Genomic DNA, 26,793 nt, shown 5'->3' on the forward strand with positions numbered 1-26,793 from the left:
AACAGCCCCTTCATGCCCATGTCGGGCGAGTGGCCCCGAGAGAGTCCGACAGAGCGGCTGCATAGAGCCCCGCTCCTGGCTCGGCTCGGCTCGGCTCGGCCCCGCCTGCCAATGGGAGCCACCGCCGTCACGACGAGGAGGAAAAGGGAGGTGGCCGCTGACAGCCCTCAAGCCCACGTGACCGCCTGCCCACGTGACGGACCCACCCAATGGGCGCGGCCATCGCCCCCCTCCCGTTGCTCGCGCTCCCGGCAGCCCCCGCGCGGTGGGACCGGTCTGTGTCGGTAAGATGGCGGCCGTGAGTCTGAGACTCGGAGACCTGGTGTGGTGAGTGGTGGCGCGGGCTGGGCGGCGACCGCGGAGCATGGCGGGCCGGGAGCCTTTAGCAGAATCAAGCTGCGGCTGCAGAGACGCAGGCGAGGCTATACGCGGCCCTGGGAGCGACGCAGCGGGAGCCTAGTCGGGCTGGGCCGCTCTGGGCGCTGTCAGCCCGCGGTCGACTCCGGAGAGCGGCTGCGGGCAGGGTGGGGCTTGGCAGGGCAGGGCAGTGGTGGGGGCTGCTGCCGAGTTTCAGATATCGCCGCCGCCGTCCCTTGGACAGTGTGGGAGGAATGGCGGGAGGGCACCGGGCCGGCGGGAGGCGGGCTGGGCTATGAGCCGGGCCGGCGCTGGAAGCTGGCGGGGGCGGCGCATGACGGAAGCTGTGTCAGATGGAGGGATGAGGGAAGCGGGACGAAAGGGCGAGCACTGCGAGCTTGCCTTGTAAGCACGGGCTTACCTCCCGAGGGATACGAGAAAGGTTAAAGATAGATGTTTAGGACGAGCCACGGCACCGTTTCTTGGCAATGCTTTAATGATGCAACACAACAATGCAGCGTTTCGTTGCAGGTTGGGGTGTCCCTGTGGAAACCCCCAGAAGCCGTTTTCTCTTGTCACTGTGGTCTTACCCTCAGATAGTCAGAGCTGTGATTTTGTGTTTCCTGGTCGGGAGAAGTGAGAGCATTCCACCGCGCGCTGTAAGCACCGATTAAGTGCATAGGTTGTGCTGGATGGGGTAGGCTATCCTGCCAGAGCTGAAAGAAGTAGCTAGTTCCGAACACACAAATGCATGCATTTATACTGATAACCCAGATAAAAAGAAGCATGTGCTTCAGGCTGTGACAACTGCAGGTCTCATCTGAAAAATTTTCAGTGCTGGGAAGTAGTCTAATTTATATAACAAAGTAAGTAAGGATTTGTTACTTTTAGCATGTTTCTTTCAGATGAGAATTTGGGGAGTGTTCTGCACATAGTGTTGGAATGCAGATTATCCTGCTTGAGTTTTGTACATGCCAGCCAGATGCTGTCCTTAGAGCACTTGCAGGGAACTTTAACAATCATATAGGAGCAGCAGAAAGGGTTTGCTGAATTTTTTTCTCGATACAGAAATTGGAGCATTGAATATGAGATATGGTCATTATCACGGCTCTTGGCAGTGTTCCTGCCGGCCCCAGCTTCTGAATCTTCCGTGCAGCATTGCCATCTTATGGGGCTGCAGTGCCACATGCTAAAAAGTTTTGTGTCAGGAGCTGTTGGGCCCCACAGGTTCTTTGCCCATCTCTTGCAAGATAGTTACTAATGGGGTTTTGTGAGAACTGCAGCACAAGTCCATGACAAGAGTGAAATAAGGATAAAGCTCACCTGTTAACCTAATGAGCTGAGAGCTAAGGCTAATGTCTCGTCCTCTTCTGTGATTATTTCTACTATTGCCTAGTTATCATAATGGAAATATTTGCAAGTGTAGAAAGAAAGCTTTTCTGTCTTTTGTTTATGGCTCTTCATGTCTTCGTGTCTTAGGTGGTGAGCACTTAAAGAAAGTGATAGTGGAACACCTGTGGAGGGGATCCTGCCATCAATGCTTTCTTGCAAGAATCAGAGCCTCAGCTTCTGAGCTGGGAGTTGGTGGCTTCTCTGCTCTCCAACTGCTCTAGACAGGTGGCTAGATGTTCTCGACCTGAACTTTAGTCTGACTGCCTGCATCAGTGCTTTTTTTTCAGTTCCATGTGAACTGAAATGGTGCTGCAGTGCCTATTACTCTTGTATCTTGCTGGCAGTGTAGCTGCTGCTCTTCTCTTCAGTTCTGACAGTCCAGCAATATCAAACAGACTGTCCAAAGACCTGAGTTAGGTGCAGGTGTCAGCTATGTGTCCTGCCTTGCACAGAAGGTTTTGTCTGCAAATTGTAACTCTCTTAATATGAAAAGTGTGACATAATGTGAAAAAGCAGACACTGGGATAGTTGTTTTTTTCTCTGGTTCTGGTTCCTAATACTTTTTTTTTTTTCTCTAGGGGGAAGCTGGGCCGTTACCCTCCATGGCCAGGGAAGGTGAGATTTATTTGTATTTATTGTTGCTTTCTTAGTTTTTCATGGTTTATGGGGAGTTTTTTGGTTGTTTTGGCTGGTTAGTTGGTTTTTTGGGGGTGTGGGGTTTTTTTGTGTTTTCCTTCTGTGTAGGGAAAGCTTTGCTTGAAAGCATTTCAGTTGTAGATTAATACTGGTTTTCTTGTTTGCTTTTAAAACACATATACTCCACAAATCTAAAGTATGAACTAGTTTAGGGATTTATTTGATCTCTTATCTCAATCTGTCAGTAACAGCTGGAAGTTCATGTGGAATGCAAAGCAAATGAGAGCATAAAACTGATTGTGTTTCCCAAATTTAGTTGTTTAATCCCTGTTACTTTCTGCAAGACACATTTTTCTTCCATAGTAAGTTGGTTAACAGTGCTGTGTCAAATAATGGAAATAAGGAGTCTGACTTCTCAAGATACTGTTTTAGAGCTGTGGTTTTTGAGAATTATCTGGGGCAGTTTGACCCTGCTTCTGGTTTGGTTGGGATTTTTTCAGATAAAAGATTTTTAAAAATTAATTTTATATGCCACTTCTATTGTTTCTGCTTCACTGAAAGACTTTTCTTTTATGTCCTGTGAGGACTAAGCATGCTGAGGTAACAGCATGAGTCAGGGAAAAGAATTGTCAATGTGGCTGACAACTATAAACGTTTGGTTATTGGATCGTTAACACCAGGCTCCTCCACACTGAATGATAGCTTTTCTCCTTACTAACATTTTAAATTTGGTAAGCAATCTATTTTGGGAGTAAAGACAAAATTTAAATTTTAAAGGCTACCCAAGTGGAACAATTTTTTATTAATGCCGGTTATCCTCATATTTTTAAAAAAATCTACAATAGCTGAACACTTTGTCACTGTGCTTTTTAATTTTGATTTCTAATCACCTTTAGATTGTTAACCCACCTAAAGATCTGAAGAAACCTCGAGGAAAAAAGTGCTTCTTTGTGAAGTTTTTTGGAACAGAAGATCAGTATGTACCTGCTTGTTTTCATCTGGGGAAAATATTGTACCACATAATGTGTATCTCTTCTGGAAGAAATACTTACGAATTTTTTTTTGTGGAAGAATTATTTACTAATATTACAGTGCAGTGTGGCATTGTAAAGGATTCCCTTTGAACCACACCATACAAGAAATTCAACTATTATTGCATGCTATAGCTGCTCACTGAGGTGTATGAAGGCTATAAAAACCTAGCTTAGAGTTTGAGTTGCTGCTGTGGTTATAGCTTGCCACTTTTAGGTGTGACGTGACTGTGTTAGATTTTTAGCATGTAACCATGAACGAGAGAGGTACAGCTCAGAGTATTCTTCTATTTAACTGCCAGAGGAATAAAATTAACTATATAATTGCCGTTTGTGAAAGAATATACCGTCCTACCTGCTGACTGAAAACTTTCTTGCTGTGCTTTTGGAAGACTTCACAGTATAAGAGAGCCAAAACTGTTTTAGACTTCCTTTTTGCCATTGGCAGAATTTAATTCTTTCAAAGGTGAAAAAAATCATAGTTGTCTTAGATTTAAATGATTGCAAACTAGGGAAAAAAAAAAAAAAAAACAACAGAAAAAGCCCATTAGGACTTGGATATTTCATGAAACGAAAATTATTTTGATAATTTTTCAGTTTTCCTCTTTATTTTCTGCTATTTCCTATCAAGTGATGGAATAAAGAAGAAAATTGCAAATATCTGTGGAAGACTAAAAAAACCCTTTGCGTTTTGGAAGAAGGGTGACAAGAACTGAGACCATTTGATGAGTGTAAATAATTTTTCACTGCTAAGTTATTTTTGCTTAGTACTTTATAAAATATTTTTCCATTAAGAAATTAGGTCTGAACTTGGAGTAGTAGTGAATGCCACATACTAATGGGAATGTTTGGATCTCTAGTAACTTGAGGCAGGTGAAGGTTGATTTGAGAGTTTTTTTGGTGGTGTTATTTGATCTAATAAATTCTGAGTTGAAGTGGATTATTTCTGTCCCGATTATTTGTTCTCAAGTCTTCTATTTCACATAACTGAATCAAATACAGATTTTTTTTTTGATATTAAGAGAATCGGTCAAATGTCTTGGATACTAAAACTGAGATTAGTAACATGATTGCAAATGAAGAGCTCAGAGCTGGAAAATAATTGGGATTTATTACACGATTCTAGAGGTCTGACCAGGACAAATTCAGTCATCTGGTACAGTAAGGTGGTGTGGTTATTGTGGTGTAGCCCCTTTCCCCAATCTTTAGCTTGTGAAATTTAATCATATCATGCTAGATAATAATGAATTAGAAATTTGCTTGCTTTGATTGGCAAGCAAATCCTACCTGAAAATTGAATAGAAATAAATGCTGTCACCCTTCTTTCAAATAATGTTGGTAGAGGAGAGAGAAGCTTGTGTGCCTGTTCCGTCCTGACTTGGAACTTTAAAAAGCTGTCCTGGTTAGAACTGTGCTGTTCTAACAAGTGTGTTGCTTGAGAAAGTTCTCACATTTGAGCATAATCAGTGAGGCAAATCAGGAAAAATATAAATTATTTCACTTAAAATGTGAAGATGAAGAAAAAGTCCCTTTTGTTATTTCGTATAAGTAAACTAGTTGAGTTTGCAAATACTTTTTTCAGGTGTGTGTATAAACAGGACTTGGAAATACATAACTGAGAGAATGTCACCACCTTATGAATAGCCCTGAGGAATAGTAGAGTGCAGAGCTGTCCCTGTTCGAGGGGTGATGAGGAGCGCAGTTACCCATACTGATGGTCTAGTGCATGTAGTTCTTTTTTTAGCAGTTTTTCTGCCATGTTCACGCTGTATGATGGCATTTCTGTACCATGGATCCATTGCTGCATCTCTTGTATTACTGCCTTAGCCTTTGAGGTTGAACAGGCGAAGGTCTGATCGTCAGCTGTTCACCTCTTGTCCAGTATCTGTAAGGCAAAGGTAATGCTGGTTGCTGGGTACAATCCCTCCCATGAACGTCTGAGGTTTGTTGCCAGCCAGTTTGTGGAGAGGTAGGCAGTCTCAGGCCCTATTTCTGTCTTACTTCTTTTTGAGGATTCCTAGGTGCCTGCTGTGGCCAGAAATGCCCCTGTTCCAGGCTGGTGCAAACTGTTCCTTCCTGACTCATGTGGCTTTGGTTTGTTATACTAAAGGTTAAAGAGAAGGATGTTCAGAAGTAAAAATGGATGTGCATGAGCAGAGGAGTAAATAAAAACATACTGATGAGTTTAGCAGTGGTTTTAGTGTAGTATGTAAGTTTTGATTATTTGTGAAATTCTAGCTAGCTTAGGATACAGCACAGAGGAAATGCGTTTTCCTTTTCCTGCAAATTGAATATTACCATGTACTGGGCCTCTGCAATGCTGCAGTGGCTTAAGGAAAAGATTAACTGGAAAGCCGTGAGTATTTTTGTTCCAAGACACACAGGTGAGGGCATGAATGCCTTCAGACTGTTCTCTAGGTCCTGGCTTTTGATAAATTTTCTACTGAGCTCTGTGTGTTGGTTGTGTTGGTGATGTTAGTTTCTCCTATTACTTCCAAAGGAATGGGTCTTCTGGAAGATAAGGATTCTCTACCCATGGAAGCAGATTTTGTTTGTGTTTAAACTGTGAAGTACATATAAGCTTTACCACAGTGAAAGCCACCTTGCTGTTCATAGTAGTGATGTAATATCCATTTTATTCTAAGTGGTTGTGTGCATCATAATTAAGGCAATCATGTAATGTCTCTTTATTACCTTGTTCTTCTGATTGATAAGGAGATTTTTCTAGTCTGCTTAGGAGTTATTTTTCTGAGTGTCTCTTCTTAGAATGAGTTACATTAAAAAGATTCTTTATCTAAAATCAAAGTTGATGTTTCCTACCCATAGACCTGACAAGCATGTAATAACATCCATTACAGGAATTTAAACAACAATTTTAGTTAAGTTTACAAGTGGAACTTATACCTCTTGTCTGTATTTCTAACTGTGCTTCTCAGATAGTATTTAAAATCTCCTTTTATTATTTCCATGCTACAGTCTTGTTGTAGAAAATCTTTGTAGATATTTCAGTAGTCAGGTAAGAACTTTTATTTTGCTTTAATTATGTACATTTATTGCTTTTAGTAGTTAAAACTAATAGACTGGCTGGCCCACAGTTCAAAATATTTTTGCATTTTTTGGCCTGCTTAGGAATTCATTACAACATTTTTCAAAACTAAAAATATCATTGCTTTGAAGGTATCTTTCTACTATGATTCTATAGAAATACTAGTGAGAGTCCTGTGCAGCCATCAAAGATATGTGTACAAGCACAGCCATTCACCTTCCTTCCTCCTTTGGTATTCCCTAACAGCCAAATGGACTTGCAAGTCGTGTATATCACAGTCTTGTCAGGAGGCTGGGATGCCCCATTATTGCTTACAACCTTTTGAAGCATCAGTGTGAAACTAAATGTGATTTCAAGAGACGCTTCCTGACTTTATATATATATATAAAGGAAAAAATGGAGGAAGCTTGCAATCTAAAATAAGTGTAATAATTTGCAGCCTGTTTCCATCAAGTACAGTGATTTTAACGCAGCTCTCCTTACCTTTCCATCTTCCATGTCCTATTGGGATGAAAGCACCTATCCTTTTCTTCTGCCATTTTTTTCCCCGGTTTTCAAGGAGAGAGTCTTTCTCTCTCATCTTTTCAGGATGTAGTCTTTCTGAAATGTTCCTTCAGGTCCTGACATCGGAAAACACTTGCTTTATATTTGCCAACTGTTGGAAATACACCTTAGTAGTCTGAGGGGCTGGAGGGATAGGCTGAGCTGATGGAATGAATGAGCTGGTGTTCCTGGTACTTCTCAGTGAGACATATTATCCCATACAGAGCTCCGTGTTGCTGTAGCAGAGCCAGCTGGAATGTTGTTCGACATCCCTGCAGGCACAGTACCGTAGCTGAAAATCACTACAGAAAAAACTCACGTCGTACTGAGGTGGTATTTTATTGCACCATTTTGAAAAACCTGATATTAATTTCCTTCAGTATTGCCCTGCTTCTGGGTTTCTTCTAAATATCCCTTCCTTTATTCTAGTATGATATGGTCATTTTTGTATTTTTTTTCTGGGAGTTTACGTGCTAAGTTGCAGAAGTTAGTTATTAATTTATGAGTATTGGGATGTTCGCTTTTAAACAGGAGGAAATCTGTCTTTATGTTATGTGCTCACATACACTGGTAAATAACTAATTTTCTTTCAGCTTTTAAACTGGTTATGTTAGCACTTAGTGGGGGCATCTAAAGTGCTAGTCTAAAGCAATAAAAATTTTCCCAGACTGTGGTGAATAGAAATTTGGAGTTAGAGTGCCATTCCTAGCTATATGGCATGCGAAAAGCGAGGAGGATTGATGGATATTCTTCCATCTCTTTACTGCAGTTTATCATTACTTCCTGTTAGTAGACAGGAAGAGAGAGGCTGGAATTGTGAGGATTTGAAGATCTCCTTGCCTGTGCCATGCGTGTGTCAGGGATTTAAGTCTGGTGTCTCTGCATCTCTGTGTCATTGTTTGTGTGTGGCTGCAGGTCACTTTCATGCTTGCCTCTGCATAAACCAAGTTTTATATATTGTTCATGTTTATAATGTGGATTTGACATGATTTTTTTTTTATTAAGAGTGGTATTTTGTAGAGGATGAGGAACAGTGTGGAGAAATGAAAAGAGAAAGTCATGGCTAATGGGTATTCTTGCTATATCTTTTCACTGTCCATGTAGCCCATTTCTTTACAGATGCCTGGTGATTGTGCAGTACTATGAATGCAATTTCATCTTAAATATGACTTCAGTGTCATCGTTAATGTTTTTTTCGTGCTTTGATTCACTGCTGAATCAGGAGAGAAACAATAGGAACCTTTTTTATGTTGCATCCTCAAGACTGATCTAAATACTAAGCTTCATTGGCCTTGAGAGTTTTGAGATCTTGTGTATAAACATGAATGATTTTGTTTGGTTAAAAGTTCTTTTGTTTTGAAGTGCAGTGCAAATACTGCATGCAGTTGGTTCGTATACATTGGTGTCGTGTCCAGGTAGGTGATGCATAAACAAACTGGAAAGGAAAAGACCAATTTAATTTTTTTCCTGTTTTTTTTAAAGTTATTTTTAACTGAGGCAGCATTTAAAATTGTTTTTCACGTATTAGTTTGTCTCTGAGATCTCTAGTTCTTTGTCCTGGAGGATCACAGGTGCCAAGGTGCATCTCTGGGGCCCCAAACCGGAAAGCTTTGTTCTTTGGACTTTCTCCATACCAAAGGAAAAGGAATGAAAAAGGAATCTAATGAACATGTGCAGTGAGGAGGGATAGGATGTGCAGAAACCTAAGTGAATGCCTTGAGAGAAAATACTTATTTTTATTTAGAAATTCAGTCCTGCAACAACATTTAACATGCTTTTTTATATTGTGGTCCAAAATTTTGTTTCCTTTATACACATAATGAAAGACTTCTCATGAACTGCTGCTGTGTGGTACCTAGAGAGTTTGTCATTGTTTGTCATACAGGCAGGCTTTACAGTGTAAGATAATTTTAAGATGTGTTTCATTGTAATGTCTGGGCAGCTGGGAGAGAGTCTATGAATAGGTGCTGGACTCAGACTCTAGTCTGAATGCAATGATTTGACTTGTTATATAAAGTCAGTTCTTACAAAAATTATGTAAACTAAGAGATTCAGCTTTGCATGCAGGAGCACTGGGTTCTTTGGAAAGGATGCTGGCGTTTTCCACAGTCAGCTCTTAGCAGGAGGGCTTATCGATGCAAATGAGACCAAAATGTTTCAATCTACTTTCTTAAAATTGATACCTGATTGCAAGCAATTTACAAACAATTGCTGTTGCCAGTGAGGAGAAAAGTCATAATGAAGTTAGAATTTATTTTGTGAAGAAAGGACAATCAAGATTCAGCAATACATTACTGTTATTTTTTGTTGTTTTAATCTTCATGTTTCATTTAACTGTATGACATGGTGCTTACAGTGTCTGAAAATGCAGCTTGCATCTGCTTGCAGGAGCTAGACTGCACTGGGGAATATTTAAAACCTGTAATCATGGGTAGTCTGTGTAACATAGGGATATCTGGGGGCATGAGAAAGTCTGATTGTGCCATTTTTGCTGTGTGCTAAGTACCATTGGCGATCCTAACTGAAGGAATTATTTAATTATTCAAAACTTACACAGTTCTGTTTTCAGTAGGGTGGAAGTATTAATATAACAGTGTGGTTGATGAGCCTGGGCTTGAATCTGGGGAGAGAAAAAAGTGGTTTAATCTTGAGAGCCACAAGGAATTCAGACATCAAGGGAAGCAAAGGCATTCCCTTAAACCTCACTGAAGAAGTGGTAGAAGAGCTTGTTTACATAAAGGAACGCGAAGTTGTCACCAAACTTGGTGACTTTACCATTCGGTAAATGTCAGGGAGTCTTACTTAGCAGGAGTGGAAACAGGGAAGTCGTTTTGATTTTCCTCGAAGGACTGCAGTCTTAATAGGACTGCAGGTTAATACTCTGCTACTGTACAAGTCAGGTTATCTTAAAATAGCAACAGTGAAGGAAATAGTTCTTTTGCCTCAAAAACAAAATTGTTGTTTTCATGCAGAATACCTGGATACATTAGAAATAAGCGCAGCAATGAGCTGTGGCTTTTGTATTCACTCTGTGTGGTCACCTCTATAGTGAGATACATAATTTTGGGGTTTTTTTCCTACTGTATTGTTTAGACAGCAGTGTGCTCAATGTATTTGAATCAGGAATTGATAGCTGAGAATTGTTAGGTGAACTTTGCTTTCAACAACTCTTGAGTAGATTTGTGGTATTGGCTTTACCTGGAGGCATGGGACTGTGGGTGTTCATCACGGTGAAACAAGTGCAGTCATTGGGCCGCCATTGTTTTAAATGCCTCCTGTGATCACATCCAAAAGCTGTTTTGCCAATAGAGAAAAATGCTTAGGGGGGGCACTGCTAGAATGAGAGGAGATAAAACTTAAGAAATAATGGAGTAAAAGTGCCAGAAGAAAATTCTTAGTGAATGCAGTAATGGCAGCGCTTCACTTTCTAGATAGGAAGTGAGTTTGGGTTATTGTCATCAGTAGATCTGGGGGAGAAAGCATAGTTGTGTGTTTCTCAAAGTGGGATGATTAAGAAAGCTGCAGTTTGGAGAATAACTATCTTCTCTTTTTGTTTCAAGTGCTTGGATCAAAGTGGAACAGCTGAAGCCTTATCACCCTCACAAAGAGGAAATGATAAAGATTAACAAGGGTAAGCGCTTCCAGCAAGCTGTGGATGCTGTAGAGGAATTTCTTAGAAAAACCAAAGGCAAGGACCAGGTGAGTGGGTTTTCACTGTGTGCATCAAAATAGGTCTTGGCATGAATGATGATTAGATGCCTTGTTATGTGAAAGGAGTTTGTTGCCTCTGGCAAGTTGAGGAGGATTTTGTTTTACTTCCTTTGGTTTTTATAGGATTTATTTCCTATCCTGTCTTCTTCCCCACTTAATCTTGTTTGGTGGGGAAAAGTGATTATTGGATTATTAAACTATGAAGAAACTGATGAGGCTGTTTGATCTGCTTGTGATGATTTTATAAATCAGTCTTAAGAATTTGGTATCTAGTAATCTTGTCTTTAGTATGTTGGACGTGCACACAGTCCTGGCAAGTCTTCAGGTGGCCTGTTCTGTTATGTACTTGCTTAAACTGCTGTGTTTTTGCAGGAGAACTAACCAAGAACTTCACTCACCAACTCCAAAGGGCTAACAGATATGTAATTTTCAAGTTACTGTGCTGTTGTTTTGCTTGATAGTGATCAGCACAGGGTCCTTCACATCCTTGGTTTTGCATGAAAATCATTCCATCTCTTCTCTTCTTTCCTTACCATCTTCTATTCTATAATCTCTCAGGCGTCTTCCCATAACTCCACTGAAGAGAAGAATCGGCGTAATTCCAGTGAAGAAGGAGGCAAGCAATCTGCTGGTGAAGAGAAACGCAAAGCCAGTTTTTCTGAAGGAAAGGTGAAGAAGAGCACAGGGGAAGGAAAAAAGAGGGTCTCTTCTGTCTCGTCAGAGAGAGGATCAAAGTCACCCTTGAAAAGAGCCCAGGATCAGAGCCCCCGAAAGCGGGGGCGCCCACCCAAGGATGAGAAGGTTTGTGTTGTGCATGACCACCAGTGCCCGTGGACTTGGCAGCTGGACTTGAGGGCTGACTGGCACCTTGACTAACAGGCCAGCAGGAAGAATCAGTTCAGTATCCCTTTTTTAAGCTTTTCCGTGTTGCTACTTCTAGACCGTTTGGCTGCCTGATACCCTTGGCAAGCATATTGTTGATTCTTCCTGTGATTTTTACCAGTTAGTTACTGTGAGTGGCTCTGTTCCCATCTTTGAGAGGGCTTTGACAGTTGTACCGGGAGACTCCATTCTTTCATCTTGCCATCCTCGAATTCTATTTGTGTGGGAAGGATTAGCAAAGAGATACAGGTCTTCATCTGGCTCCTGACTTCTCCCATCTCATCTACTTTGTATGATCAGGAGATAAGTGGTTGCTCAGCTTCAACCTCAGTACTCACAAAGAGTGAGATATCCTTAAGGGCTAGGGCTTAAAGAAGAAATTTGTAGCCTGGAGAATCCACCAGAAGAATTGTCCTCCTTTCAGCTTCTGTTCTTTAGGATGTGTTCCCATCCTCCATTGTAAAGGAGCCTTAATATTTTATTCACACTAACTTCCCTGATATTTCTCGATGTTGTGGCAGCATTTTGCCCTCATTTAGAGTTCCAGGTTTTTTATTATGGAACTCACTGTTGTGGTCTAGATCTTCCTATTCCAAATGGATATTTATTTTGGTGGATTATTGCAAAGCACATCCTCCACTGGAGACTACATCTGAAGACAACTGGGAGACCTCAATTGAAACACCATTCGGCAACATACTTGCTCACCTGTGCTTCAAGGGGATCATGTTGTGCTTTTTCTTTCAGTTAGGATGCAAGTCAAGATGGTGGTCTTTGCTCTCCGGAATTGTGAATAGATTGGCCTTCGCTGGTTGAACAGCAGACTCTCTCTTGATGTAAAATGAAGCTGATCATCTCAAATATTAGTTGTGGAGGCATAACAAAATAGAGTCACAGAATATCCTGATTTGGAAGGGACGCACAAGGATCATCACGTCCAACTCAAAAGGGTTTAAAGGAATTACTGGCTCTATTTTAGCACCAATGTCTGTGAAATTAGGCTGTGCAACAGATCCCATCAGTTTCTTCTTTTGAGGGGAGGAATGGATGCATGTTTATGAAGTATAATAATTACAGAACTTGTCTTGACTGATGCAGGAAAATGTTTCATTGACAACACAATTTTCACTTTTCTAAGTACCTTCCTATAAGCAGGTTGTGTCTCCACATATATTCTGTTAAAATAAGCCACAAGACCTTTTTTTTACTTACAAAATGATTCTGTGTCTTTGAGCTAGATTCATTCCAAAATTGATCAAAACTAATGGCTGGGAGAATTCTGATTATGCTGACACAGTGTACGCATAGGTTTTACTGTGTTAACTGCCTCAGGACATTGGCGTGCTTTGAGTGAGCTAATTGTGGTAGTAGATATTATTTTACTGGCATGTGACAGGCAGACAGGCAGGTTTTCAAGTTGCCACAAAGTGGTGGCCAGCTGTGTGATAACTGCCTGGCCACAAATGAGGAAATTAAGCAGGATAAGGTAGGAAAGTAATCCTCATAGCTTCTGGAAAGTGACAAATAAAATAATGTTATATGAAAATATAACAATATGCCTTGATACTGGTTTTCAGCCTATTAAATAATTTTTAAATCTTGTCTTCTTGCCTGGTTCTCATAAATTCCTCAAGTTCTTATCCCTAGAGTAGGAAACATATTGTTGTCCTGAATTAATATGATGCTAGGATTTGGGTTTTTTTTCTCCATCCCAGTCCAATTTCTGGCTTCCAAGCAATAAGGATGCATAAAAATCAAGAATCCAGTTGTTGCTGAAGTGTGCTCTGTCTAGAAAGGCTCTGTAGCCATATATGATCATTCTCATACTCTTATTTTTAAACTTGTATGAATATTTTTGAACGAACAACAGAACTTCATAGGTACCAAAGCAGGTTTTATCCACACTTTACCAAGATCGGAGACTGATGTCTGCATTGTCCTGCTAACACTTGGACAGTTGCATCTTCTGGGTTACCTCCAGGAGTCTTGCTCTGGCCTTTTTTGCAACAGTGTTCTTCTCTTGTGCTTCTGTGTGGATACTGAGGTATATCGTGCATTTTCAGGAAGTAATTTTGGCGGGGAGATAATGTGACTCTATTTCTGAACCCTCATATCAGAGCACATATTTTGCAGAAGTCCTGTGCATTCTCTTAATGTAGCATAAAAACCTAGATGTCTGTAGCATGTGTCTATGACCTACAGCATAAAGACCTATTTTAATCTATATGTCTTGGGGAAATAAAATATTAAGTTTAATCTGCTCAACAGTAAAAGCCCCAGTATGTTAAGTACTATCATGATACTACAAACCAGGGCCTGTGGAGCAGATGAGGCAGCCCACATACCAGTTTGTCTCATGGATTCTGCAAACCTGAGCAGATGTGGCTGTCAACCTTATGCTTTGAAGGTTCTCCTGAAAACAGGTAGGCTATTTTATTGTGACAGAGTAGGATTAAAAGAGTTCAGACCTCTGCTTGTAATGATGTTCTTCACTCATTTGTTAAGATTTTTGCATCCACCAGAGGAGAATACGGGATCAAGTATGTTTCTTTTTTGCTCATTGCAAAAGTGCACAAGTGCAGTGGTTCCTCTTAGGTATGAAGAATGGACTCTCCAGAAGCCATAAATCTGGTTGAATTCCTTAATTGGCAGTTGATGTTTTCCTCACCTCACCTGTGCTGCTAATACACTGTGTTTGAATATAAATGCTCATGGAAAGGCCTGTGAAATGGAAAGCGTTTGTTGTGCTTTCAGAGCTTGCTCTGTGTGCTCAAAGGATGATCGTGCTGTGACCAGCCGCTGAGCCGGGTTTTAAGCTCTTTCTGATCCTTCTTCTGTCTCCTCAGGACCTCACAATTCCAGAGTCAAGTACAGTGAAGAGAGTGATGACTGGAACAGTGGCTGGATTTAAATGGCCACCAAGTGTGAGCGAGGTGAGAAGCTCTACAACGTCTAGGATCTGAGTTTGTGGCAGCAAATCTACAGCCTTTTGTCTGGCTGTAAAACAGTGAGATCTTATCTTCTTGTGTCAGAACATACTGCAGCATAACAAAGCTGAACAATATCCCATTCGGTTCAGAAATATGCTGGGAAATGAGATTTCTGTCTCTGTGGAGCTATTTGCAGATGTCTCACTTACTAAGTCACACTTAACTTGGTGTACTAATGTTTACACTTCTTGTTTCAAAAGCATTTCTGGGAATGAATTCCCAAAAGTAGAGGTGGTCTGGATAGTCTCTCCCTGTGAATACTATCACATAGGGTGCTTTCATTTGATTTCCTTCACAAGCAGCTTTTGAAAACATTTTGATTTTGTTGAATAAATGAGTGATCAGTAGAGCAGAGTAAGAGCAATGTGATTCCAGGCTAGTATGTATGATGCTTACTGGGGAGATGAGGTATCTGGGCCTGCAGTCCTTGTTGCTGTTAGGATGGGTTTGCTTGGCATGTGACAATCTCCAGTCAGTTCCCAGAATGCTGTTTTGTGGAATTCCTTGGAAGCTGGAAAATAAGTGTTTTCATTTGCTTGGGAGAGGAAGGAGCAGAATATGAATTTTCTTCCTCTCATGTTAATCTTGCTTTTCCTACAGATATCCAAAAACGAGGAATTTGGTTTGAATGGCTTTGGTTTTGAGAATGAAACACTGTGTAAACTACTGAATTGAAACTGGCTCCTTGTGACAGCTGATACATTTTATATTTTCTCCCTTATGCGGTTGTTCTCATGCAGCTTAGGAGAGCAAGGGAATTGTGCTGTGATCGCTCAGTGGCTCTCTGGATTTATTTCTGAGGCTGTATTTTCTCTCTTTGTAGCCTGTGAAGGACAGTGATCCACACTTTCATCACTTCCTGCTGAGCCAGACAGAGAAGGTAAGGATTTGGCAGACAGGATCATGCTGCTGGGTTGCTTGGAATCCTTGCTGGTTCTAGCCAGCCCTTTGCTGGAACTGAATACAAGGAGTATGCATAAAGAGCTCCAGAATTCTGTTCTTTAGGGGCCAGCAATTAGATAAGTTGAAGTACGTCCAAGTCTTTAAATTAGAGTGATTTAGCCTTAAGTATAGTGAGTAGTTTTAAGTAATTCAGGATTATCTAACACTAGTTTTTGACAGATCTTATGTAATAAATTGTGTAGAATGAGCAGGATAGACAGGAAAGGCTTTTTTTGTGTCCAAAAATGCTGTTGTTTGGTTATTTTTTATGGTTGGCCTTTCAGTTTATTCATCTGGATAGGCTTGTCAATTCACTGAATGTTGCAGGAAAACTTCAAGGACCAGAAAAACAGGCTGTATTTTACATGGAGCTTATCTTCTGAGAGTCAGAAGCCTTGCAGGATTTTATATTCAGCAGTGAACATCAAGAAGAAAAGAAGAGATCAAATTAAGCATAAAAGGATTTATGTCTTGCTGGGGGTCTGGGCAGAGCCAGAAGGATTAAGAGCTGCTAACAGTTTTATCTAGACTCACAGTGAGCAGCATGGGAACAGCCTTTGCCTTAGCATTTGTAGAAAGCCACATGCCTTCTCATATTAACCAGAAGATTTTGGTTCCACAGCTGTGGTGACAGTGACCATACATGTGAGGCTTCATGGCTTCAAAGAGCTAAATGTAGGAATAGGGATGGCCCAGGTTCTGGTGCCTCCAGAGGAACCTGTCGTAGGAACTACAGAAGGGAGTTTGCAGTGCCTCTGTTAGAAGACAGGCTGAATTGCTAGGGCAGGGTGGGAAAGAACAATCTTAATATCTTGCAGTGTATTTTAGGGGATTTTTCTCCCCTTGAGGGAAGAGTTGTCCTGCTTTGAAGGTGGTGGTGGGTGGGTGAGCTGCCTGTTTCTTTGGAACAAGGATATGGTCTGTTTGCTCAGGAGAGTAAGTCAGCACTGTCCTTGCCCTGAATACTTTTTCTCTATACAGCCAGCTGTCTGCTATCAAGCCATCACAAAGAAACTGAAGGTTTGTGAAGAGGTAAAGCAAATCTTCATTTTGATGGATTTCTATTGTTATGAGGCCTTGCAGTTCTTCCAGAGCTGTGCATTATATTGCTTTCATTATTACTTTTCCCCTCTCTCTTCCCCCACCATTCCCCCCATCCCACTCCCTCAGGAGACAGGATCCACCTCCATCCAGGCAGCAGACAGCACAGCAGTCAATGGCAGCATCACGCCTACAGACAAAAAGTAAGATCTCCAATATACTTCAGCCATTTCTGTCTCAGCTCACACGCCAACCTGAGAATGAATAAACCTAACATTTCCCTTTAGCTGCACATTCCTTCTGTCCTTTTGTGCAACTGTTTTGAGGGGCAAGGTGGGAGGGACGCAGCTAAAAACAAAAGGGGCTGTGCAATAGAAAATTCAGAGTAAGTTTTGTCCTGGATACATCTGCTATTCAGAGTGTTTCTGCAGTTGTCCTTTTCAGCAGGTCCCACTGCTTAGCACATGTTAGCAGCATTATTCCCGAGTGTCACATGAGATTGGAAAATAAAAGGGAATCTGTCTCTAGTATTGCCTGGCAGTTGACTAGGGTTATTCAGTCGCTCTCATGGGCATGCAGAAGACAAGAGGAAGAGGGAGGTGTGTTCTCCCATCGCAAGAACTTTGCTGTGTAGCACGTGAGCTTTCTGGTTTCTCCTAACACCCCTGTTCTCCTTTTTAGAGTGAGAGAAGCATAACTTGAGCTTCCTGTTTTGCTCTGTAACTTCTTCTCTGTTCAAATTGAGTTCAGGCCACTTTTGCAATTTGCTGTTGGGGCAGTTCACACAGGATGTCAGTTCTCACCTGTACTGCAGGGGAATAAAAATAACAGTGAAGCTGTTTAGGTAAAACGGTCTCTGAGGACAGTGCGTCTCAGAGGTGGGTTGGGAAGGAAGGAATATCTCTGCTGCTTTAGAGACTTGAAAATAGGTAAACCTTATTTGGGCCATGTAAGGAACCTGTAGTGATTTGCTCTGCCTGTCTGAATTAGTTTGCTTCGAGAAAAGACAGCATGGCTAGCTGGAAGAGGACAAGTGGCTTGTGAAAGCCACAGTGCAGCTGTAGTGTGGCTAATTCTGCAGAATTAACTGTAGGTTTGCCAGATTGTGACATGGCCTTGAATGCTGAATTCTTCAGAATCTCTCTGAAAACTGGGTTTTGTGGGAAATTGCAGGATGGATGAAAGAGTTCTTGCAGCAATGCCTGCAGAGGAATTCCTGTTGCAGGTGATTGTAGGGACTTGGTGGCATATTGTGTTTTTTTTGAATGGAGGGAGCAAACTCTTTTCCAGCTTGTGGGAGGAGGGGAATGCTGTTTTCCAGAACTGATGGGACCTGTACTGGCCTAATACGTTCTTTCCCTCAGTGTCTGAAATGGCAGCTGTGGAGCAGGGTCTTGATCTTTGGTCCGGCATGATGTTTAGCCCAGCAGTCTTTGCTAGGCTTTATTAAATCTAAGATACTAATGTATCATGCAGTTATACAAGCAAGTACTTTATGCATGACTTAGCTTTAAAGTCAGAAGATGAATTAGAGAAGCACATGCTCATTTCCAGATGTTCCCTTTAACTTCAGTAAGGCAATGACTGTCAACAGAAGGCACACAAACAGCAATTTTAATAAACAAAAAACCACACACAAACCACCCCAAAGAATCCAGACCATCCAAACCTTTAATATTTAGGTGATCTTCTGAAATAGGCTAAAGACTTTCTTCAAGAAATTGTTTGGGAAGCTTGGCACGCAAAATAAATTCTAACTTGCTTTTAAAGCTCAGTATTTGCCCACTGTAGCTGTGGCTGCAGTGGAACTTGTTTGTTTGGCTATTTTTTTTGTGCTGGTGATGCTCCAGTCTGCTCTTCATCATTTCCAGCACCATGAGAAACTGACACTGATTGCTTTCTCTTGCATTAATATTTATCTATACCCTCAGGATAGGATTTCTGGGTCTTGGTTTGATGGGAAGTGGGATTGTCTCCAACTTGCTGAAGATGGGTCACACTGTCACTGTCTGGAACCGGACTGCTGAGAAGGTAGGCATGTGCTTAAACCTCTCCTAAAACATTCAGATACCCCCTGGAATCACTTGTCAGTGTTGCCTGGGAGAGGATGCCAAAGAAACGCAAGGATATGCTTGCCACCTTGTTCTGTCCTGTTTCCTAAGTGCTTGTTGGTGGGCACATGTGACTAGGTGCAGCTGTGGTCTGTTCTAGTGTGGTCCCTCTTATGTCAGCAGTCCTGCCTCGCTGCCTTTTTGTGTGAGAGAGGAGAGCTGTCAGAAAAAATGCATCCTTGTGTGTGTGTATATATACGTACATACATACATATATATATATATGCATATACACACATAAATGTGTGTGTGTGTGTTGAAGGATGGGATGTACCATGCCTCTGAAAATACTGCTGATGTGAATAGCCATGTCAATGTATTATACCAGAAAGATCAGGTGCAGAGAGTTTTCCCACAAGATTGGGGTATGATAAGATGAACTGCTCCACCATAGGTTAGTCTATACCTATTGTGCTAGTCATGTGGCAACTTGCATTCTGTCAAAGACTTACTGTGTCACGAGACTAGGATAGAGAAGGGTTTTTTAGGAGTATTCAAAATGAAAATTGAGCTTATATTGCATTGCACTTACATATTAGATAGTGTTACTCTTCTGGTGGAGGGGGAAAAGTAGGTAGCTGGGGGAGATGTGGTACTTGGAAGATGCTTTGGAATAGCAAAGCAAGAAGGGCACTGTGGTTACTTTGTTAAGAGGGAATTTAAAGATGTATCTTTTCAAGAGCAAAACATGGCTGATATGAGGGGATAGGGTAAGAATGAGCTAAGATTTTGAAGCAGCAGCCTTCTGAAACACATCAGTCTCAGCTGTATGTTCCTGTTACTATCCAGTTACACATTGTGCTATGTCCTTTTACCAATTTTTTCCCTAAATCTCCCTTTTTTCCCTAATAATTTCTTTTCAAACCCACAGTATTCTTACTGTTTCATCTAAGAGTTTTGTTTATTTGTGCCTTTCTTTCAAAGTTCTTCCCCTGTTCTTCAGAAAAGCTGCTAAAGTGCCCTGCATGCACACATGGTATGTGTATGTTTGTGTAGACAAAGCAACAAAAGAAGACGAAGTTGCTGTGTAATTAACATGCCTGACCTCTTTGGAGTTGTGTCCAGCAGTGAAGTTTTTACAGCAAAATCCAAGGAATCCATTTGCTCTATTTAATTTTTTTTGGACTTGTGCCTTTTGCAGTGTGATTTGTTCATCCAGGAGGGTGCACGACTGGGAAGAACCCCTGCTGAAGTTGTCTCCACCTGTGACATCACGTTTGCCTGTGTATCAGATCCAAAAGCAGCAAAGGATGTAAGGATTAGCTCTTACTTTACCTCTGCTGGTTAGACTCCGAGATGGCAGTCACTGAATGCCAATTCTAATTCCTGCTAACTACAGTAGCCTGGGTCATTGTACATCCTGAGCAGTGCAGCTGTGTAAAAATAAATGTCCCAACAAAAATTAAGCATTTTAAAAACTATATCTTTGAGGGCAGGTTCTGATAACCCTCTGGGGATCTGCCAGGCTCAGCTGGACTCCTGTACAACTGGGGTTTCTCTGCAGACACTCTATTGCTTTACCACTCTTCTGTTCTCTACAGCTGGTGCTTGGTCCGAGTGGAGTGTTGCAGGGGATTCGCCCAGGGAAGTGTTATGTGGATATGTCCACTGTGGATGCAGATACAGTCACAGAGCTGGCCCAGGTAATCACTAGACTGTTAACAGCAGCAGTGCATTCAGCAGCAGTTCTGCAGTTTGTGTTGCTTCAGGAACTTTATTACCTGTTGGTTATAAAACTGCTTTTAGAGGTCTTTGGGCTTTTTCTCAAGTTCCAGGCAAACAAGACAAAATAACATGTCAAATCTTGACAAGCAAACAGTGTTGGATGTTCCCTGCTGATACCAGCAAAACCTGTAGATTTGGCAGAGCTGTTACCTGACACCAGTGCAAACAGCCAAATTTTGATCCCCTAAGAAATATTTGTAGACAGGTTGGTATTCTGCAGCAAACTGGAAGATAAAACCCTGTCTAGATTAATGACTGATAAAATGCATAATCTGCCCAGTTTAAATGCTCTGGGGAAAATTAATGTCTTCACATTTCATTCTATAGAAATATTATTGTAGGATTTCTATAAAGATGTTCTGATTACTTCTGCTGTGGTATCTGTGATTTCTTTTTGACATCTTGATTGCTCCCCACTGCCCTAAGGCAGTGTGTGTGGTTTTACAAGGAAGGGGAGCTGGTTTTGCTGAAGTTTTCAGTAGACATGTTGGTGATGTGTACTAACGCGTAACATTAATTCGGAGAATGCAAATCACCCGTTTAGTAAACATCTGGCTGAAGAGATCTGTCAAAGGCCTTTCCTCTCTGGGAAAGAGGGGAAAATATAATGATCAGTCATCTGGGATTCTTATGCCACATACATAACTTCAGCATTGATCCCTTTGCCGGTATGGGGTGCCATGACTAAAGCATGTCAGTTCAGCTGCTTAAAATGTGTACAGTAGTGATGGGTGCAGGAGGGTCTTGCCTGGAGTGTGAGGTCAACTTTTGGTCTTAAGCACACTTTGCAGGATACAGTGTGATACATCATGTTAGTACTTTCCTCTCCTGTTTATATTTTGGAGCTATTTGTTGTGCTTTAAAATTTTATCCTTAGGGGCAGGAATGCCCTAAATGATGTTGCTGCTGCTGTTCATGCACAGCTAACCAGAGATGCTCTTCTCCCAGGTGATAGTGTCCCGAGGTGGTCGCTTTCTGGAAGCACCAGTCTCAGGAAACCAGCAGCTCTCTAATGATGGAATGCTTGTGATCCTGGCAGCTGGCGACAGGGGTTTATATGAGGATTGCAGCAGCTGTTTCCAAGCCATGGGGAAAACCTCTTTTTTCCTAGGTAATTGAAACATGGAGGGCCTCATAGCAGTTTCTTAGTCCAAGGACTGGGAATTTCAGCAAGGAGTCTGAGATGTATTTGCCATCTTTTTCTTTTCTCTGTGGGCAGTGTGGGAAATTGGCCTGCTCCTCTGGAACTTGGCCAGTTTCAGAGCCTGCAGGCTACAGTTTCTTTTTTGCATTTTAGAGGATGTATGATCCTTTTGGTTTTAAATTGTATTTTCTTACGATTTTTCCATTATTTTGAGTGGTTGGAAAATGGGGTTATTTTCTGAAGTCTTTCACGGCAAGGGAGTGCTGCCAAGTGCTTGATGCCAGGAGCCAGCAGCATTACTGCTGTGTGGCCTGGGGAAGCAGGGCTGCTATTTCTCTTCTGGAGGAATCCAATGGTGTGTCTCGCTCCCAGGTGAAGTAGGCAATGCTGCCAAGATGATGCTGATTGTGAACATGGTCCAAGGCAGTTTCATGGCAACAATAGCAGAAGGACTGACTTTGGCTCAAGTGACTGGCCAGTCCCAGCAGACCCTTCTGGATATCCTCAATCAGGGACAACTTGCCAGCATCTTCCTGGACCAGAAGTGCCAAAGTAAAGTTCTCTTACATTGTTTTCTTACAGGTCCTTTTTTTGCAATCCAGCAGCTTTTCAGATAGTGGCAAAAGGTAGAAAATAACACTCCCATCTTCATCAGCCTGGGATTATGGTTATTTTAAGCATTCTGGAAATGAAGAGTTGAGTTCCCATTCCTTCCCCTTCACGGCTAGAACTTCTGAGAATCTGAGTTAGGACTGCTTAGGGCTTAAGTTAGGATTTCACTGGGGCAGGGTAACAAGTTAGTGGAGAGCAAGCTGCTTAGAAGTCTGAGCTCACTTCGTCAATGGGCAGTAGCAATATCATCAGCTGTGGCCAGATGAAGATAGAGAGTAGAGACAGGAGAGCTAAGAGTAGTGATCAGCAGTTGAAAAGGAGATTGGTGTTGAATTGCAGCCCCCTGCAGCATGGGCTTGGCTTATTTTTGTCATACTTACTTTTTGCATGGGTTCCTCTCCACAGATATCTTGCAAGGAAACTTTAAACCTGATTTCTACCTGAAATACATACAGAAGGATCTTAGATTAGCTATTGCACTGGGCGACTCTGTCAACCACCCAACTCCCATGGCAGCTGCTGCCAACGAGGTAAGAGTTGTTCAGTGCTCAGATGTGTTCATCAGCATTTATTCAACAGAGCCATTTGTCAACCAGAGACACGGATCTAAGAATTACATCATCTCTAGGACAAGGGAACAGTAATTGAAATATATTTTGACTGGGTGGCATTGAATTTGTTTTGATTGTAGAGACTCTTAGAATGTTACATCAGGAAACACAGAAAGACCTGGCATTTTCTGATCTGCACTTGGATTATTTGACATACAGTGCAGGTCTCTGGTTGCAGTGGTCAGCAAAGGAGTTTTTCTGCTGGCAAAAGGCTTCACACAAGAGCAGGCTCTGATCCTTTTCTGATTTCTCTTTAGGTCTATAAACGAGCAAAAGCATTGGACCAATCTGACAACGACATGTCCGCAGTGTACAGGGCCTACATCCATTAGGCTGCGCCCATCTTACTGTTCATATGATGATTATTGATTAATATTATTATGATACTGGGTTTTAACTCTGGACCAGTCCATCTCTGTCTTTCCATTTCCTTTTGTACACAAACTTTAAGACCTGCCGCAGTGAGCCTTCCACTGCTGCAGGAGGGGGGAGGAGGGGGCTCGGATTGTTGCGGTCTTAATTAGAAAAATCCATGCCATGCACTGACAGTCATGAGACGGAACGGCGGCAGTCGTTCAGAAGCTCTGAGGCAACTCTGCCAGAAATCTGCTGCTTGGCTGCTTTAATTTTCCTCTTTATTTGCTTGTCCAAGATGCTGTTTCTAGCAATCCCTTTTCTCCTTTGCTGTGAAATAATGCAAGTGTTGGACTCTGCGTCAAGGGGACAGGATGACTTATATCCCATCTACCTGTGAATATCACTCGAGTCCTTGGTCCCAAGTAAGGTGAGGAGCATTCCTGCTGATAAGCCACTGTTAGAGAACAAAGCACCTCCCATGGAGGAGAAGGGCAGTTCCGGAGGGTAAGGGGAGTTGAGTGCAACACTGTCTTGATTCAGTTTCTTTTTAGACTTCCACTTCCCCAGCACCTTGATGGAGGAATTCCTGTACTGTTAAAGACAACACATTGCATCCATGTCTTCCCCTGTACAGACAAACTACAGCTTAGGGAACACAAACTGTACTGAAAATAGGAGAATACAAATGTCAGTGAGGCTCTTGAAAGGCTTATCATAGCCCATCCAAAACATCACTAGAAAGTAACATGTTTGCATAGAAAACTGCAATAGAAACATAAAGCCTGTAAAACTGGACTAGAGAGTTTACTTGTTCTGGGCCTTAGCTTATGTTACTACTTGGTTTTTTTAACCCTTGTAGTCAATAATTACAAAGGTGTCTTGGATTACAGCAATGTCACAAGCAGAGTGGTGAGTCTGAAAGGGAACAGAAGAATGATCCAAGAGATTGAAATTTCTGAGCTCCTTTCCACGCTCTCTGGCCTTTGCAGGGTTGTCACATCTCTCAGCGTGTTTGCCCATCTATAAAGGTGGGTGATGGTTACCTACCTCACAGGGATACTTTTGTGTACTGACTAGTGATCTTTATACATGTCAGATTTTCCATACATGTTCTTACTGTTATTACTTTGGGTACAAGATAGCACAGCATATGCCTTCTCCCTGTATCTGTGAACTCTGCTTGTGGCCAGATACCAACTTCTAGAAAAACCAGTAACTGAAACTGGGGAGGTTAAGACCACTGCTGAGCTTTAGTGTAGAGATGGGTGACATGAACTAGAGATGCCAAGGCTAGAGATGAGAGATGCTCTCAATGTAGATAACAGAGCAACCCAGAGTCCAAAGGATGCCTGTCACTGAAAATGCACAGTGTGGCTTGGTTTTTGGTTTGTTAGGGTTTTGGGTTTTTTTTCCCAGTTCTCAGTATTAGCCTTTTTGGAGTGTTCTTGCATTTTAAATTCGAGTGTTAGAAAAATGACAGTGAGAAACTTTGGCCAAAATAACTTCTCAGTGGTACAATCTCCTTCCTCCCTTGGGCTGGGATTCTGAAAGGAAAGAAGACAGATTCAAATTAGGCTGTATTCCTGACATCTGCCCCTTATCACCTTATTTTTTTTCTAGGAACTTAATGGCTATGTAAGGAAATTTCCCCTGGGTTAGGATTTCTTACCAGTCCTGCTTTGTGCAGCATGTGTTTATGGTTCAGGGGCACTTTGTCAGGAGAGTGTCACATACTCATTTTGAATCACAACATCTAATGCCTTATGCTGTAAATGTTACTTTGAGTATTTCACCTCCTATGATGACTGTTCCCTGTCGGCTAATGCTGTATTCTGCGTTACTTATGTCCGGTGGTGAACACCTGGCAACAGAGCTGTCAGACCTCACTGCCTGTTGGCCACTGCGTGTGAATGGTGGTAGTTCTACACCCATGTTCCTTTGGCAATGCCACTGCCATTCTGCCTGTAGATATTTACATTAAAGACAAATAAAATTGCCAGGAGTGCTAGCCATTGATCTGCTTTGGCACACTGTTCTTCTCCACCCACAACTTCACTGTTAGCATCTGAAGTCCTTTGTTAAACATGGCACAGTAAAAAAACCTCTCATATGAATTACACATTGAGGGCATTTGAGGGAAGGAGATGAGACTAAAGGAAAAAATCTTGTGAGAGGAAGAAGGAGGTACTGTCCCATGTGCAGTTGAGAGTGAACTGTGCTGAGCTAGTTCAGTGGCATCCCCCACCTGTCACTCTCCTCTTGGGAGTGATGGTGAATGGGTGTGAGCAAAGGTAATGGAGGATCTGCTTTAGTTCGTGTTGCCTCCGGATACAGAAAGAATGCTAAAGGAGCTCTCAAGTCCTGTGACAGGCATTTCATAATGAATTCAAAGGACCAGTCCCTAGGCAGCTCACTGCTGCAGGGTTTGTTTCTAGAAATACTGTAGTTCCCAGAATGGAGATGGTTATTTCTGTGGGAGTGGCAGATGTGGACTAGTTCAACACTGTAATTTATCCTGGGAGTGTCTGACTGCAGCTTTCAGCCATTATGGGTGGCTGTAGAGTGGCTGCAGTCCTGCTGGGACAGCTGTGCAGTCACAGGTGTGCCCAGGAGGAGCAGGAGGAGACCAAGAGTTCTGATGTGGCTGTGAAGAGGAGGGATGGAAATGGGGGAATCCAGACTGTTCCAGATGCTGGTTGAGATTGCTGTCAGTCTCACTCAGATTCTTGTATTTATGTCTGTAGCCTTGGAACATGGATTTGATCTGTTCCTAGGCCTGAGATTTGGGGGAGGGAAGTGGGGGAAGCAGCGGATTGAGAGATACTCTTACAAAACTGGCTAGTTAATGTTGTCCTAATATTGTTGACAATTCTGTAAAATTTCTTTTTATTATTTGTTTTAGCAGTTTGCTTTTTTTTGACTCCCTCCTTTTTAAAGAGAAAATGTGACACTTGTGAAAAGCTTCTAAGAAAAGCAATTTCCTTTTTCCTCAATGATAGATCCTGTAGTTCATTAAGGTTGTGAATTTTTATTTTCCTGCCTTGTTTTTAATTAACATTTGTCATTCAGAATAGGATGTGTGAAAATGTTTAAATGGCAAAGATTTTTTTTTTTTTTTTGGTGCAATTAACAAAGCTACTGGCAAAAAGAATAAAGCCTTTCTTGGTAACACAATGGTCTTGTGACATTTTCTAAACCTGTCAGAGTTGTCTTGGTGCATTAAGGAAGTACATGTTCCTCAGAACATTAGAAACTCAGAGCTGCTGAAAACCAAGTAATCCTGAAAACACTTCAGTCATTGCTGAAGCCTGGAATTGTCAGTGACACATTACAGAGGATGAGTTTGGATAAATTCCATGCTCTGTGTGCAGAGGACTACATGCATCTGGGATGAGAGGAGGATGCTTGATTTTAATGTTCTGGTGTTGATGACAACTTCTGTTAAGTTTTGGGCTAAGATATCCATCCTTCTGGTATTTGGGGGTTTTTGAGTCCAGTGGAAGATTCCTGTTCATCCCAGAAGGGTGAAACGACATGAGCATTAATGATCCACTCAACCCCAGCCATCCCATGATTCTATGAACACTATCTCAGCAGTGAGTTGGGTATTCTAAGACATGATCCTTTACTGAAGTATTTACAAGCTCTGAATACTGCTTATG

The 26,793-nt window shown here is 41.8% G+C and overlaps 1 protein-coding gene across 5 annotated transcripts; it reads left to right on the top strand.

Moving 5' to 3' along the window:
• Positions 1-3: 3 nt before the first annotated feature.
• On the top strand, positions 4-26,305 carry GLYR1 (glyoxylate reductase 1 homolog). 5 transcript variants are annotated; one of them, XM_056503327.1, is made up of 16 exons: positions 4-284; positions 2,328-2,364; positions 3,282-3,361; positions 10,566-10,704; positions 11,275-11,517; positions 14,445-14,531; positions 15,412-15,468; positions 16,512-16,562; positions 16,701-16,774; positions 18,503-18,602; positions 19,824-19,934; positions 20,224-20,325; positions 21,356-21,518; positions 21,924-22,103; positions 22,569-22,693; positions 23,032-26,305. In XM_056503327.1, exons 1-16 carry the CDS (start codon positions 13-15, stop codon positions 23,104-23,106), a joined length of 1,896 nt encoding a protein of 631 aa, XP_056359302.1. In that variant the 5' UTR covers positions 4-12; the 3' UTR covers positions 23,107-26,305. The 5 variants fall into 5 exon arrangements, with proteins under 5 accessions (XP_056359302.1, XP_056359303.1, XP_056359305.1 ...); XM_056503328.1 differs by having other exon boundaries at positions 20,227-20,325; XM_056503329.1 differs by having other exon boundaries at positions 200-327.
• Positions 26,306-26,793: the final 488 nt, after the last annotated feature.

The sequence above is a fragment of the Oenanthe melanoleuca genome, chromosome 14 (genome assembly GCF_029582105.1).
Source record: "Oenanthe melanoleuca isolate GR-GAL-2019-014 chromosome 14, OMel1.0, whole genome shotgun sequence".
NCBI lineage: Eukaryota > Metazoa > Chordata > Aves > Passeriformes > Muscicapidae > Oenanthe > Oenanthe melanoleuca.

Excerpts from the sequence above, each read along its gene's own strand:
- GLYR1 (XM_056503327.1), top strand. The coding sequence starts at position 13 with ATGCCCATGTCGGGCGAGTGGCCCCGAGAGAGTCCGACAGAGCGGCTG. Across the intron at positions 2,365-3,281 it reads ACCCTCCATGGCCAGGGAAG|ATTGTTAACCCACCTAAAGA; the intron begins GTGAGATTTATT and ends AATCACCTTTAG. Across the intron at positions 16,563-16,700 it reads AACTGAAGGTTTGTGAAGAG|GAGACAGGATCCACCTCCAT; the intron begins GTAAAGCAAATC and ends CCACTCCCTCAG.